Below are 14,621 nucleotides of genomic sequence, written 5' to 3' on the forward strand. Positions count from 1 at the left end.
ACCTGGAAGGGGTCTTGGTCTCCATGGCGACCCGATTGTGACGCGGCGGGCGGCGTAACCATAGCGCCGGCTAGGCAACGGGTCCAAGGATGGAGGGAAGGAGGGAGGCGCGCCTGCACGTGGCCCCGCACCTTGGCAGCGCGAGGGTCCCGCGAGGCGGCGGTGGCGGCGGCGGCGCGTGGCCTTGGGGAGGGGCGGGGGAGGGTCCCGGAGCGGAGAACGTTGGCCCCCCCGCCAACCGCAGGAGACAAACGGGCGCCGGGTCACAGAGGCGGGCGGGCTGAGCTCACAATCCCGCAACAATCCCGCTGAGCGACATGGAGAAAGGGGCGCCGGAGGAAACCCCCCGGGAGGCGGCCCGGCTCCTGCTGCACCCGGCGGCCTGGCAAGGCGCCGCGCCCCGCCTGGACCGCCTCCTCCTGCAGCCTCTGCCCGGGCCGGCCAGCCGGGAGGCGCCCGCCCTGCTCCTCTTCCCCGCCAAGCCGCCCCCGCCGCCCCGGAAGGATGGCCAAGCCGGCGGAGGGCTCTCCCAAGGGCAGCAGGCCGGCCCTTCTTGCGAGGGGAAGGAGGCCAAGGGCCCGCAAGTCAAGGCAGAAGAGCAAGAGAGCCCCTCGCTCCTGGCGGCGGCAGCAGCAGCAGCAGGAGGAGGAGGGGGCGGCAGCACTGGCAGCAAGAAGAAAAGGGGGGAGCACAAGGCTGCCGCGGGTCGTCGGGGCGCCAAGGAGGAGACTAGCCCCAGCGTCAAAGCAGAGGAGGACCTCGCCCAGGAGGAGGCGGCGGCGGGAAGCTGCCAGGCCAGAGACCCGGGCATCAAGACAGAGCTGGAGGAGCCGCCCGAGGGAAGCCTCAAGGCCGAGGGGGAGGAAGGGCCCGAGCCTCGGCCGCCCTCCAATGGCCCCGCCGCGCCCCACAAGGAGGCTCGGCCCAGCCAGCCCCCGGGGGCGCCTCCTCCGCCGCCGCCGCCGCCGCCCGAGCTGAAGATCCCGCTGACGCTCCACCCGGTCCCGCCCGGGGCCAGGATCCAGTTCCAGGGCCCGCCGCCGCCTGAGCTCATTCGGGTCACCAAGGTGCCCGTCACCCAAGTGCCCCTCAAAATGCAGTCCCTGCTGGAGCCCTCCGTCAAAATTGAGACTAAAGATGTGCCTCTCACAGTGCTGCCCTCAGATGCAGGTAGTGGGCAGAGAGGGATGGAGAAAGAAAGGTTGCCCCACCTTGATACATTGATCATAATAAACTTGTTTATATCCTGCCACCATCTCCCCGAAGGGACTCTTACAAAGGGCCGCTTACAAGGCACTCCAGCGTGCACATAGGACATACAAGCGGTAAAAACAGTACAAAAGTATAAAACAAGTCACATAAAATTATAACAACCCCCCTCCTCAACACATGTAGCACAACATCAAAATACTACAATTTTAAAACAACAGTAGTTAAAACTAAGTGCCATCAATTCACAAGGTGTCAAGTATCACCTTGATCTTTAGGACTTATTGAACTGTGGGAGTCAAACCCTTCCAAGAGGCTCTCCAGATGCAGTCAGGCTGCAACTCCCACCAGGCTTAAGAAGCAATGCCAGGAGTGAGGAATGTAGGGAACTAAAGTCCAACATAGGCTTGAGCAGACTTTGACCCTCCAGGTGTTTTGGACGTAACTCCTACAATCCCTAACAGCCCACTGGCTGGAGGGCCAAAGTTAGCTCATGCTTGGTCCAACAACATCTAGGCCCCATCTACACTGTCAAACATGTTCAAAACACCAAGAACTATAGCAGCAAATATGGTATTTTGTCCATTTGGAAGAGCTGTTAAAGAAACAAATTTACAGAAAAGAATAACTTTTGATCTCAACAGTAACAATACTGCAATAGGAATGTGCTACTTTTTTTCTGACCAGAATTGGAATATTTATCTTCAGTTGCCAAGAAAAAAAAGATACAACAGGGCAGTTAAATTTGGAGGGGGGGGGGGGGAATAGTGATTTCATTTACGTTAGGTTGAGTGAGTAAATGTAACATTGTGCATAGTTAAAGAAGAAGTGTTATTATAGGGTCATATCTGCAGTCTATGTTGTGGAAAAGATGGATGAATTACTTCCTGCTATTATAAATAAAATTATACGTATTGTTGACAACACTGAGTAAGTGACTCAGTGGGTTGATCTGAAATTTGACATAGAAAACATACTATAAAATTCAGGATGGTCCTTCTGTGCATTGGAAATAAAATTGAGCATTGGAATGTGACTCTGGAGACCAGGGTTCAAATCTCTGCTTGGCCACAGAAACCCAGGGGTGATCTTGGACAGGTCACATTCACTCAGCTTCGGAGGAAGAGAGAAGTAACTCCCTTCTGAACAAATTCTGCCAACGAAAGCTCATGATAGAGTTGACATAAATCAGAAATAACCTGACACAGCAGCAACAACAGGCCTACAGGGACAGCCCGCATAGTGTAGTGATTTGGGTGTTGGTCTAGGACTCTGGCAACCGAAGCAGATGTCTAATTGGCTATGGAAACCCATTGAGTGATTTTGAGCAAGTCACATTCTTAGCCTGAGAAGAAAGCCATGGTCAAAGCCTTCAGGAGAAATCTTGCCAGGAAAAGCCCATGATAGGATTGACTTAGGGTTGCCATAAATCAGCAATTCTTATTTGAAGGGACAATGTGATATAGTAATAATACATCTCTGGGTAGAATTGAGGATCTTGGTTTACTATAAAATGAGTTCTCATGGATATGGAAGCAGTGTAACCAAAAAACATAACACAAGGTGGAGCTATGGCTTTTAAAATCAATAGCATCAGAACAAATTTAGCCTTAGCGAAGTCTCACAGTATAACCTTTCTCTCATACAAGCGGATGGTTGAATTTGTCTTCTAGGGGTAGGTGAGTTGTAAGATGGGGTCCTTGTTGGGTGGTGGAGAAAGGCTGCCATATATTCATCTACCTAGTATCTCATTTCTCATTGCCAGGAGATTACATCAGACACATGGTGTTTATCTAAGCACAGTGAAAATTAGTACTTTTAATCTCCAGTTATCAGCAACATGCAAAACTACACATAATATTCTGCTTACAATAATTATGAACATGTTCTTGTATATGTTTATGAAGTAGAAAGAAATCAGTAATTCAAAATAAGGACTATTAGTTATGATTAGCAGGAAAGGAGGGTCTCAAAATCAGTATGCATTACAGTTCAGGTGTAACTCTTCCAATATTAAAATTCCACTAATTATACTGGGGTTAAGCAAGGTTTTATTTAAACAAATGGGTTATAATGGGAACATTTTCATAACATGTTGTTCAACTTAGAATAATTATCTTTGAAGTAAATACATCTTTGTGTAATTGTTGTTTGTATATTGTGCCAAGAAATTGTAAGAGAATGGCATCCAGAGTATTGGGTGCCATTCTTTTCATCTGCTAGATATAGCCATGCTTTCCCAAAATCACCATCCCCTTTTCTACTATTATTCATCGAATTTGCAAGAGCAGAAAGAAAATTAGATTTCAAATTTGGATTCAGTTGAAATCAAAGGCTACTTTTTATAGGTAGGAGGACTCCACTCACATAAGGTACCATAATCTAACTTTTGAAGACCCCTCTTGTTACCCTTACTACTGACCCCCTACACATTCAACAGAGTTGATATAGAAACTCCCCCTCCTCCCCCTTTCTACCCAAAGCAGCCCCTTAAACAAGCCATTTTCACTCACTAACTGGACCAAACTAACTTTGATCACATCTCGTGTTCATTTGATTTTATTGTTAAAATAATTTCCATTTAGAAATCTAGCATGCAATCCTAAACACACTTCCTTGGGAATAAATTCCACTGAATACAGCAGGAGAGTTTTCTGACTAAGCACATATAGGCTTGTAGCACTGTTAATGAGGTAGTATCTGAAAAAGGGAAAGTTGTACACACAGTCATCTAATAATTGATCTCTTAATAATTTGTCAAATTAATCAAAGAAGTGTATGTAAGAGCCTTAAAATAACTGAGGCAAGGGGTTAATATTTGTCTTTAAACAACTGATATACAAAAACACCATATTGGATTTTAAGACTGTAGTCTACAAAACAGTTCATGATGTGCTATGCAGGAGTTGCTTTTCAAGCAAAACTAGTTAAAAGTTCTGTGAATTAATATAAATCGATTCATGGCCTTTTAATTCTGCAATGTATATTCAACGAATCTGATATTATTAGCATATACTTCCCTTTTGAGTATTATCTGTGTTATCCAGTATAACAATAATTAAGCTTCTTAACACATTAATCCATATGTATTCATTGTAGGCATACCAGATACTCCATTTAGCAAAGACAGAGATGGCCATGTCAAGCGTCCTATGAATGCATTCATGGTTTGGGCAAGGATTCACCGGCCAGCTTTAGCCAAAGCTAATCCTGCTGCCAATAATGCAGAAATAAGTGTTCAACTTGGATTAGAGTGGAATAAGCTCACAGAAGAACAGAAGAAACCTTATTATGATGAAGCTCAGAAGATTAAAGAAAAACACAGAGAAGAATTTCCTGGTATAATTTTAAAAAAATATCTCCCAACATCTACTTGTCATGGTAAAACATTCTAAAACAGGGTCAAGTGATGTACAAAAAAAATTAGAATCATAGACAGAAAATACAGATGAAACAGTGAGACAGATTTCTTTGTAGATGCCAGTTTTGTCACACATCTGTACACAGAAAATAATCCCTTCCCTCCCATTCTTCTCAGGGTCTGACATTTTTAAAATCACTTTGGCAGTACTTTGTAAGGAGCTGCTTTATAAAATCTGTAATTATTGGATATATAGATTATGCATATATGCCTTTCTACAACTTAATTCTGGGTACCAGCATGGTTTAGTGGTCTAAGCATTGGACTTCAGCTGAAGACTAGGATTCAAATCCCCACAGAGCCATGGAGTCCTGCTGGGTGACCTTGAGTGAGCCATACTTTCTCCTCCTCAGGAAGGTGAAAGCAAAGGCAAACCCTGCCTGAAAAATCTTGCCAAGAAAGCCCAGTGGTCACCATAAGACAGAAATGAATTAAAGGCACACAGCTAGTACAGGGTCAGATTTCTTTAAGCAAATGATACTAAGAACCAGCCCATTTCAGTCTGCACTCATCTCCTCATCAGGCAAAGTTCTACAGAATGAAGAGTAACTGTGCAACAATTAAAATATGTAACCACATACACAAGTGCAACCAGACATAATATTGTTTGCAGTATTGTTTTTCAATTTGTTTCTAATAGATATTCAGGATTATTGCTATAGATATCAGGACTACAGTGTGGGAAAGGTTCCACCATCTGTTGTATAGATATTTGTTGCTACTTCTTCTAATATTATTTTTAAAATAATTAAATAGTAGAAAGTAATATGGGCAAAATGGGCTTTGCCTAATATAATATATGTAAGCATGTTTTTGCTATGGCAAATCCAAGGATGATTTATTTTGCTGGCCTTTCCCAAACTTCCTACCTCAAGTTTATCAATTTGCTGTGGGTTTATCCAATAGTAGACAAGTATGCATTTCTATCCACGGATCTTGCCTTTCTACTCCCTAAAGCACTCCAAATATCATATCTGTTGAATAGGATCCCCCCCCCCCCAACCCTTTAATGCAAATTTAGGGTGAATAGGGTGAAGTGAAAATTCAGACCTTTGTAACAATCAGTGCATATATTAATGATCAGAGTACTAATTATACATTGGTAAAACGCATTTGCTAAATTGACTTCTGTTTCTTTAGCATGAAGTAAATTACTAAAACATAATTTATTGATGTATAAAGAATTAGACAGGACATATTGGAGTGACTAATATATATAAAAATGGAAAGGGAAGAGCTGCATCTAGAAAAATATTCCCCATTCTGGGAGTCTGCAAAGCTTTCCTAAACATGCTGCAATTAACAACTTATTCATTTATAAGCACTTCATATATTATCCAAGACTATGTAAAGAGGAATAATAATAATAACAATAATAATAATAATCCCAGCATATAGATCCCTTCTGCTGTGACATACTGTGGTTTTGTATCAGTAAAATAATAATAATAATAATAATAATAATAATAATAACCCCACTTTATATCTCCTGCAGGAGATTCAAAGTGGCTTAACATAAAAGCATCAGCATACAATTTAAAATATGCAAATATGCAAATATTAAAACAGGATTAACTATAAACAGTATTAAAAAGTTCACTTTCCATACCTTTTTCTTATAATTAACATTTTATCAGTTTTAGTAATTAAATATGCATAATTACATGGGTTTTTAATAGCAGTAAACCAGTGAACATAATCTTTTATTTTCCCATAGGCTGGGTTTACCAACCACGTCCAGGCAAAAGGAAGCGGTTCCCATTAACGGTATCCACTGTATTCTCTGGCACTACTCAGAATATCATTGCTACAAGTCCAATGACTGCCTCCACTGTCTTTACTGGAACATCTCAGAATATTATTACTACAAACCCAACTACTATTTACCCTTTCCGATCACCCACCTACTCTGTGGTGATACCGAACGTGCAGAACAGCATTGGACACCCAGTCTGTGAGTTCATTCCAATAGTTTATGTGAGTTCTTTAGATGATAAGAACTACAAAATTCAATCTGTTTATAGTAAGTATGATCAAGTACAAAAGTTGAAAACAGTAAAATATTACCAACAAAATATAAAGTAAAATTCATTGACAAAGACTATATATGATTACATGTAACTATTATTTGCCAATTGCACAATCAGTTATGAGTATGATTCTTTATAACAGTGCAAGATATACTTTGTGATCCTTAAAATAATATCTTGCCCTTACTAATGGACTCTTGGGTGTATAAGGGAACAACTTTTTCATCCTTTTCCAGCTCACCCCTCTCCATCTCCATCTTTTATTGGCTTCATGCAGAAGAAAAAAGAGAGGCACTCCTGCTTTGCTCTATCTATGCACTGTGTTTCTCCAGACTGAACATGGTTTTTAAAGCTCCAGTGAAGAAATAAAAGTTCTTCCTCACAACTTAGAAGATCTTTCAGACTGTGTGTTCTACCAGCCTCTCCTGATCCCAGCTATATTTCAAAGACTGCATCTAAAATACATTGTCGCCAGGCATCTTGAGTCAGTGCCTTTCAACTGAGTTGACTCTGGCCATACCACTTCCTTTCCTGTCAGAAAAGGCAATAACCCTTCAGGAGCTGCTGCATCAAGGTTCTTTTGTCTTGAAGAATTCTGCCTTCAAAGCTGCATAGGCAACTCAAGGCAGTAGGTCCTGGCAGAAGTAATTGCTCTCTTCCTCATGTTATCATGTGTAAACGTGCCCACTAGAATGTCTGAGAGTTCAGAACCAAGTGTATTTCGCAATGGTATTTGCTACTAGGAAATATCATGGAAGAAGGACTGCAAAAAAGATAGGCGGGTCATGACTGGATAATGGCTCTGTGTGAATTGACTTAAAATGTGTGCGAGTGAACTATAGTGATACCACAATAAACCCTTGTCTGCAAGCAGTCTTGATCACAGAGCTAGATTGTGACATGAAGGTGGGTTAAAAAGCTGGAATTTTATTTTATATAAAATAATTATTGCTTTGCAGAGGGAAACTAGAGACTTTGGGATCATGTACACATCAACTGAATCCAGGAGAGGTCCAAAGCATCACTATTTTGGAGAAGCCCTGAATTCAGCAGAGTTGTTTACGCTTTCCACTCCAGAGCTGTAGCAGTAGTGAGAGTGGAGTCCAGACCATCCAGTCAGGCTGAACCTAGTTTAGCCATGCTGGATGATCATCCTTAACTAGGCTATCCTTTGTTGCTACTGCAGCCAGTCATGAAACTTCTGAGAGCTTTTGGTGCATACAAAGCACCTGGTGACAGCCAGGAGCTATCCCATGCTCTATGGCTAGCTGCCACTGTATCCAGAAAAAAAAAAGCAGGCCAGGTAAGTTCCATCCTGTTTTCCCATGCCACAGAGCACAGGAAAAAGAGGATGGTGGTAGTGGCCCTTTAGAGTTGGTCCAGCTGTCCACACTAACCAGCCCAACATGTAGGGCTATTCTCCTAATATTGGTTATGATTGAGTTACCTGGCTTTACACCATATTATGGGACAGAGGTCTCTGGACAATATGAACATTCAGCCGCTTAAGGGCTTCTGGTCAGGGTAAACAGGCATTTTGTGTCTTGCATTGAGTTTGTTCAATTTCCATTCTTGACTTGATTTGGAATAGGAGTCTAGAGAATTATATTTATACTACATCCGAAAAAGATGAATTTAAATATTCTCAGAGGCTGTGGCCTCTCTTTACTGACCACTCAGGTCAGTCTAGAAAGTGATTAGCCCTGTGACAACTAAACACCGCACAGAGCTTTACCCTTGGTTAATCTAACTTTGGGGATAATCCTCAAGCAAGAATTCCCCCGAGTTAGGGTCCTAAGTGGAACTGGCTGCAGCTGTCTTGACAGCCATACCACACACCTTGAACCCATTCCCCCTTTTCCAATACTGTGGCTACAACAGCAACATGGCCACCTACCTGATCCTAGAGAGTTCTCCTTCCTACTACTGGGTTGTGTGACCCAAAGAAGGATGTGAGAAGGGCGTACACAACCCAGTAGTAGTTTTTCCTCTCTCCCTCCTCACATCTCCACTCACAGTTCACACGACCCAGTTGTAGGAAAGAGAATAAACACGAGATTTCAAAACACGAGATTTCAAAAAACCCGTAGATGGCTATGCCAGCAGCAGCACTAGGGGTGGCAATTGGGGTTCTGCCCAGCCATGCCAAACCATCTTCGACACCAGATCAGGCCCTCTTTACTTGTCAATGTAAAATTGTCCCTTGTCTTACAAACCCATGGCAGTAGTTTAGTGCACTGAATTAATCCATCTGTAAATTGGTCTTCTTTTCCTACTGCCTTCCATTTTTCTTGATATTCAGTTCAGTTCAGGCTTGCTTTGCTATCAGACTATTTATTTCCTCCTTTCACAGTCTGTAGTACTTGTTGAAGCCACCTCCAGCACCATATTTTGAATAAGTTCTTTCTATCAACTGTCCTCACTGTTTAGTTTTCACATCATTCATGCCATTCATACCATAGTATTTCTGAGTATCCTGATTTTGGGATTTAATGATAAATTTTACTCTAGAGGATTTTATATGTTCCCTTCATACCTGCTCTTCCATGTCTAGTCTTTTTCTTATTTCTTTGCTGCAGCTTCTGCTTTGATTAATGACTAAGCCAAGGTGTTGAAGATTTTCACCAGTTCTGATGTCTTCATTACACACTTTCAAATATGTAAATCATAATCTTTTTCTTAATGTTAAGCTGTAACTCTAATTTTGTAGTTTCTTTCTTAACTTTCTTCAGTAGTAGTTCCAAGACTGTGCTATCTTCTTCTAGTACAGGTTGAGTATTCCTTATCTGGAAATCCTAAATACTCTTTAATCCAAAATTGTCCACATGACTGACACATTTGCTTCCTGATGTTTCAATATACAGAAAATTTCTTCCATGCTCAAAATTATTATATGAAATAGTATTTTTGTGCATGGGACAAAAAGGGGTATATATGAAACATAAATGAATTTCATGTTTAGACTTGGGTCTCATCTCCAAGATATCTCATTATGTAAATGAAAATAATTTTTTAAAAATGCAAACACCCAAACATCTACTACATGAATCATGTATTGAGATCTTTAGGGGGAACCCTTCTTTCTGTTTTACCAGCTTCACATGTGGAGCTGCTACCAGGCTCTGGAACTCCCTTCCCAGAAACAGACCTAATGTACAGGAGTTATATTTATGTTGTAATAGTTTTGTTTGAAATAGTTTATTTTTAACTGGTTTTAACTTTCTGACTATTATTAAGTTTCTGATAATAATTATTTGAATAATTATTTTTTTTGTTTTTGTGTGCAGTGATTTTATGATGGTACATGTTTTAACTATTGTGAACTGCTTTGTGTGTTTGGACTCAGCCTGTGATTGAACCTGAGCCTGGGCTTGAACCTGTGAATGTGTTTCAGTCTCCCGATGTTTCTGTGTTTGATGTGGGGAATGAGGAGGAAAATCAGTCCCCTGTTGCTTCTGATGTGGGGGATGCTAGGACTGACCCTGAGGTGCAAGATGGAGACACTTTGGTCAATGAGTTTCATGCAGGCACTGACAGAGAGGTTTTGGTGCAAAGGGCAGATTCTCATGAGAATGTTTCTGTCAGGCCTTGGGAGAAAGGTTTACTCCCTCCGTCTGTGAGCTCTCCAGATTCTAGTTTGGAAAACAGTCTGACACCTGGTAAAGTTAACGAGGAGTCAGATAAGCATAGTCGGTGGCTGGAGATTAGCCAGAATCGACAAGAGGCCCAATGTTTACATAGATCCAAAAGAATTCATTAGTTAAGGTCAAAGACTGGGGGAAAACGAAACCAGTTTGGGGGATTTAAGGTTTGTCTGTAGGAAATCTTGTCAGATCAGGCATCATTTGGAAACCAAGTTCTTGTGCCATGGAAGTCTTGTTCAAGGGATTTTGCTTCTGTGGAGTTTTTTAGCCTTTTGGATTGTCTTTGCATCCTGCTTGATTCCTGTCTGGATTAATGTTGTCTTGGATTGCCTGTATTTCTTGTGTGGACATTGCTTTGGGTTACTACTGTTTATGGACTAATACTTTTTGGAACCTTCTGATTTTCTTACAATCATTTATTTATTCTAGCTATTTACTAAGCTTCAATAAAAGAAGATTTGATTCTTCACTCTTCGTGTGATGTGTTTTAAGTCAAAGGGCTTCTTCTGGACCTGAAGTGCAACATTGTGTCCCAACCCCTAGAAAAGTTGGGCCATAATTAAATATAACAACAATAACATTAACAGTCCTATAGCTGTTTTATTCAAAATTATTGCAGACATTGACCAATTACAAATATTAATTAACAGAAAAAGAAATATAGAGGGATAAATTATGTTTTTAATATGTTAAAGTACATTTTATACATTTATTTTAGAAATTAGTATTTTGTGCTATCAAGAATTAAATAAAATGGGAACTTCTAACCTTTATGACTGATTATTTCTCATCTCCAAAGGTGAAGCCCCTTCTACGATCCAGTTGCCAACTCCTTCTGTTCAGCATCCAGGCCCTATTACGCTGTTCCAGCCTAATGTGGGAAGCACAACTCCACTGGCTGCCCCAACGGGAAATCTTCCAATTCGTCCAGTGCTTCAGCCTCCACGTTTTGCTGCACCTTCACCAACAGAAGCTCACCATGTGTCTTCAGGAACAAATTGCTCTATAAAGAGACCCAATCAGATTTCCATAGAGAGTGCGAGCAGGAACCTGAACAATACAAGCACCGCACATTCCAGATACAGTGTCTCAAATAGTCAACCCCCTAAGGAGTACTCAGGTGTTTCTTCTTGTTCTAGAAATGGACCCATTCCTCAAGCACCCCCCATCCCACATCCCCATGTTTATCAGCCTCCTCCCATTGGTCATCCAGCCACTCTGTTTGGAGCAACTCCTCGGTTTTCGTTTCATCATCCTTACTTTTTACCTGGACCCCATTATTTCCCATCAAGGTAATACAGTTATTTACATAAAGTGAAAGTTATTATGTAGCCATAGACAATTTTTCATAAAAGGAATCACAAACACACACATACCCACACAGACATGCGTAGCTGCTCAACTTGCTTCCTTTTTCTGATTTTCTCCTTTCTGACCTCAAATTTCTGAGATTATTCTTTCTTCATATTTTCCTTTCCATGTTCAGAGGGAGAGTGCCTTTATATTCCTCTGAGGCTGAGAATATGACTTGCAGCAGAACACCTAGTAGGTTTCCATGCCTGAGCAAAGTGGATTTGAACCTTGGCCTCCAGAATAGTTGTCCATTGTTCAACCCACTACATCACACTGGGCCTCATAGAAGGGGATGCCACAAGAAATTTGGTGATCTGGGAGGACCTACAAGGTTTCTGCTGTTTTTGCTGTAAGAGTAGGAATGTTTTCTGATGGTTGGTTTCATTTTGTTTGTTTTATGATCTTGTCCTTTCTCATTCATGGAATTTTACAAGGGATCATCTCCCACTTAGACCAATTCTATGTTTTTCCACCATTGCTTCTATAGGTTTGCCTTTGTACAAAGTTTGGTACGGACTTAGAGAGCTACACAATATTTGTTAGTCAGTCCTAGGAACATTTTGTCTAGGAGCAGCCTAATATGACCTGGAAACCAATAAGTCTTGTCTACAGAGGCTAAGCCAAATGTTATGAAGAAATAGGTCATCCATCTTGTGAAATATTTCATTTGCAGAGTTTCAGCAGGTCAATTCAGTGCTCATTTGTATATGTATTTTGCCTCTATTGGATATAGAAAATTAACAAACTCACTTACTCCAATATGGATTTTGTTGATTTTTAAGTTCTTTATTTAATGTTTCGTTATTTTCTATTGTATGAACCATCTTATGTGCATTGGATTATTTATTAAATAAAAGGATCTATATTAAAAACTATTAAAATAATAACAATTAATTGATGGACAAGTAGGTGAGTAGTCTTGCCACTGTTTGTTTGGCTAGGGCCAGTTAAAGTCTTCTGACAAACTGGTATATACCACAGAAAATATTCTATTTTGTGCCACTCTGTCACATTTTTCTGATTGATTTATGGCCTGTTTATTTAGATATTTATTTATGACTTGTGCCTATGACCAAAGGGAATCTGTTTTAGTGCAGCTGGTTTCTAGACTTAAAGATAGGCTGTTCTTTATTTCATTTCTATAGCAAAAACCTTTGTGTTTTCTGTTTTTTTCTGCAGCACGTGTCCGTACAGTCGTCCTCCGTTTGGCTATGGGAACTTCCCCAGCTCCATGCCTGAATGCCTAGGCTTCTATGAAGACCAGTATCAAAAGCATGAGGCAATGTTTTCAGCTCTGAACAGAGATTATCCTTTTAGAGAATACCCTGATGAGCATACGCATAATGAAGACTCCCGGAGCTGCGAGAGCTTGGAAGGGGCATCCTATTATAGCAGTCACAGTCAGACTGAAGAAGAATATTTAAACCCAATGCCACAGTTGGACATTGGGGCCCTTGAGAATGTTTTTACTGCAACTCCATCCACACCTTCCAGTGTACAGCAAGTCAATGTGACTGATAGTGATGATGAGGAAGAAGGGAAGGTTTTGAGAGATCTGTAATTTTCAAAGAAGCAAATGACAGTATCTAGCATACGTTTTTTTTAAAAAAAAACATAAAATAAACTATGTTGGTCATATAACACCATTTTAGTGAGTGTGGTCAAGGAGAGGTAACAAACCAAGGATGCTGTAAAACTATTATGAGTGCTTCCTTATAGTAACTGTATGTTACGCATTACATCTTCTTTCAGGTGTGACGGTGTGAAGGCAGCTCATATGATTGTGCAGCTTATTTAATATGTTTAAGTAGCAATTTCCTAAACAATATGTCAGATGTGCCTAATCAATATGGCACTGAACAAAAATAGCTAATCAATCTGCACTGCAAATTCAGTGCAGTGCAAATTTTCATACAGATAGCATATAGGCAACTCGCACAATATCAGCGTGATACTGGTAAAATGTACAGTAGCCTTCCCGTAAACCTGGTGTCTTATTATAGTCATCAGAGGGAAGGGGGCAAACTTCACGTTCCTAATCCAAGCAGATTTTGCATTGTGCTCCTAGGTGTTAAAGTGAAGGGGGGGGGGGGGGGAAGAGAGATACTGATTTTTAAGGAAATCATCCTGTTTGCATATTTTGCTAAGAACACAGATGGTTACATTTCATACAAGGGAAAGCTTTTAGGATTTTAATATTTATCCTTTAGTTTAAATATTTTTTTAAAAAAAACAACAGCATGAAGTTTTAGAATCCAATTTATATTTAAAATGAAAACTTATGTAAAGCACCCTCTTATGGGTTGCATATTTAAAACCCATATAAATTGTGCTGTTCAATGTTTGTAAGAATAAGTAAAGTTGAATCTAGCTCTATTTTGCATACAAGTCTGCTATGATTCTGTATCAGAGTATTATCAGCAATCATTTCTCAAGCATACATTTTTTTAAAAATGTAGCATTTGAAAAACAGTTGTAAAAGATGAAATATTCTTAAAGTATTTGTTCTTGTTTATTTTTTAAAGAAGGGTTGGTAATATATTTGTTCCTTTTTTGTAACATTAAAATAAAATCACATGAACTATGTGTTGTTAACTCTGTATGTTTTGGCAAACTATGAATTTATTGTTGAAGGCTTTCATGGCTGGAATAACTGGGTTGTTGTAGGGTTTTTTGGGCTATATGGCCATGTTCTAGAGGCATTCTCTCCGACGTTTCACTTGCATCTATGGCAAGCATCCCCAGAGGTTGTGAGGTCTCACAACCTCTGAGGATGCTTGCCATAGATGTAGGTGAAATGTCAGGAGAGAATGCCTCTAGAACATGGCCATATAACCCGAAAAAACCTACAACAAGCCAAACTATGAATTGTCATTATTGTGTGCCATCAAGTCTTTTCTGACTTATGGCAACCTTACGTTGACCCTATCATGAGGTTTTCTTGGCAAGATTTGTTCAGAGCTG

The 14,621-nt window shown here is 40.6% G+C and overlaps 1 protein-coding gene across 1 annotated transcript; it reads left to right on the forward strand.

Moving 5' to 3' along the window:
• The first annotated feature begins 19 nt into the window (after nt 1–19).
• On the forward strand, nt 20–14,235 carry SOX30 (SRY-box transcription factor 30). The gene is made up of 5 exons (XM_060765557.2): nt 20–1,170; nt 4,309–4,548; nt 6,348–6,584; nt 11,104–11,596; nt 12,837–14,235. The coding sequence occupies exons 1-5, from the start codon at nt 318–320 to the stop codon at nt 13,216–13,218; spliced, it is 2,205 nt and encodes a 734-aa protein (XP_060621540.2). The 5' UTR covers nt 20–317; the 3' UTR covers nt 13,219–14,235.
• The last annotated feature ends 386 nt before the right edge of the window (nt 14,236–14,621 follow it).

This window comes from Anolis sagrei, chromosome 2, assembly GCF_037176765.1.
Source record: "Anolis sagrei isolate rAnoSag1 chromosome 2, rAnoSag1.mat, whole genome shotgun sequence".
NCBI classification, from domain to species: Eukaryota; Metazoa; Chordata; class Lepidosauria; order Squamata; family Dactyloidae; genus Anolis; species Anolis sagrei.

Excerpts from the sequence above, each read along its gene's own strand:
- SOX30 (XM_060765557.2), top strand. The coding sequence starts at position 318 with ATGGAGAAAGGGGCGCCGGAGGAAACCCCCCGGGAGGCGGCCCGGCTC. Across the intron at positions 1,171-4,308 it reads AGTGCTGCCCTCAGATGCAG|GCATACCAGATACTCCATTT; the intron begins GTAGTGGGCAGA and ends TATTCATTGTAG. Across the intron at positions 4,549-6,347 it reads ACACAGAGAAGAATTTCCTG|GCTGGGTTTACCAACCACGT; the intron begins GTATAATTTTAA and ends ATTTTCCCATAG.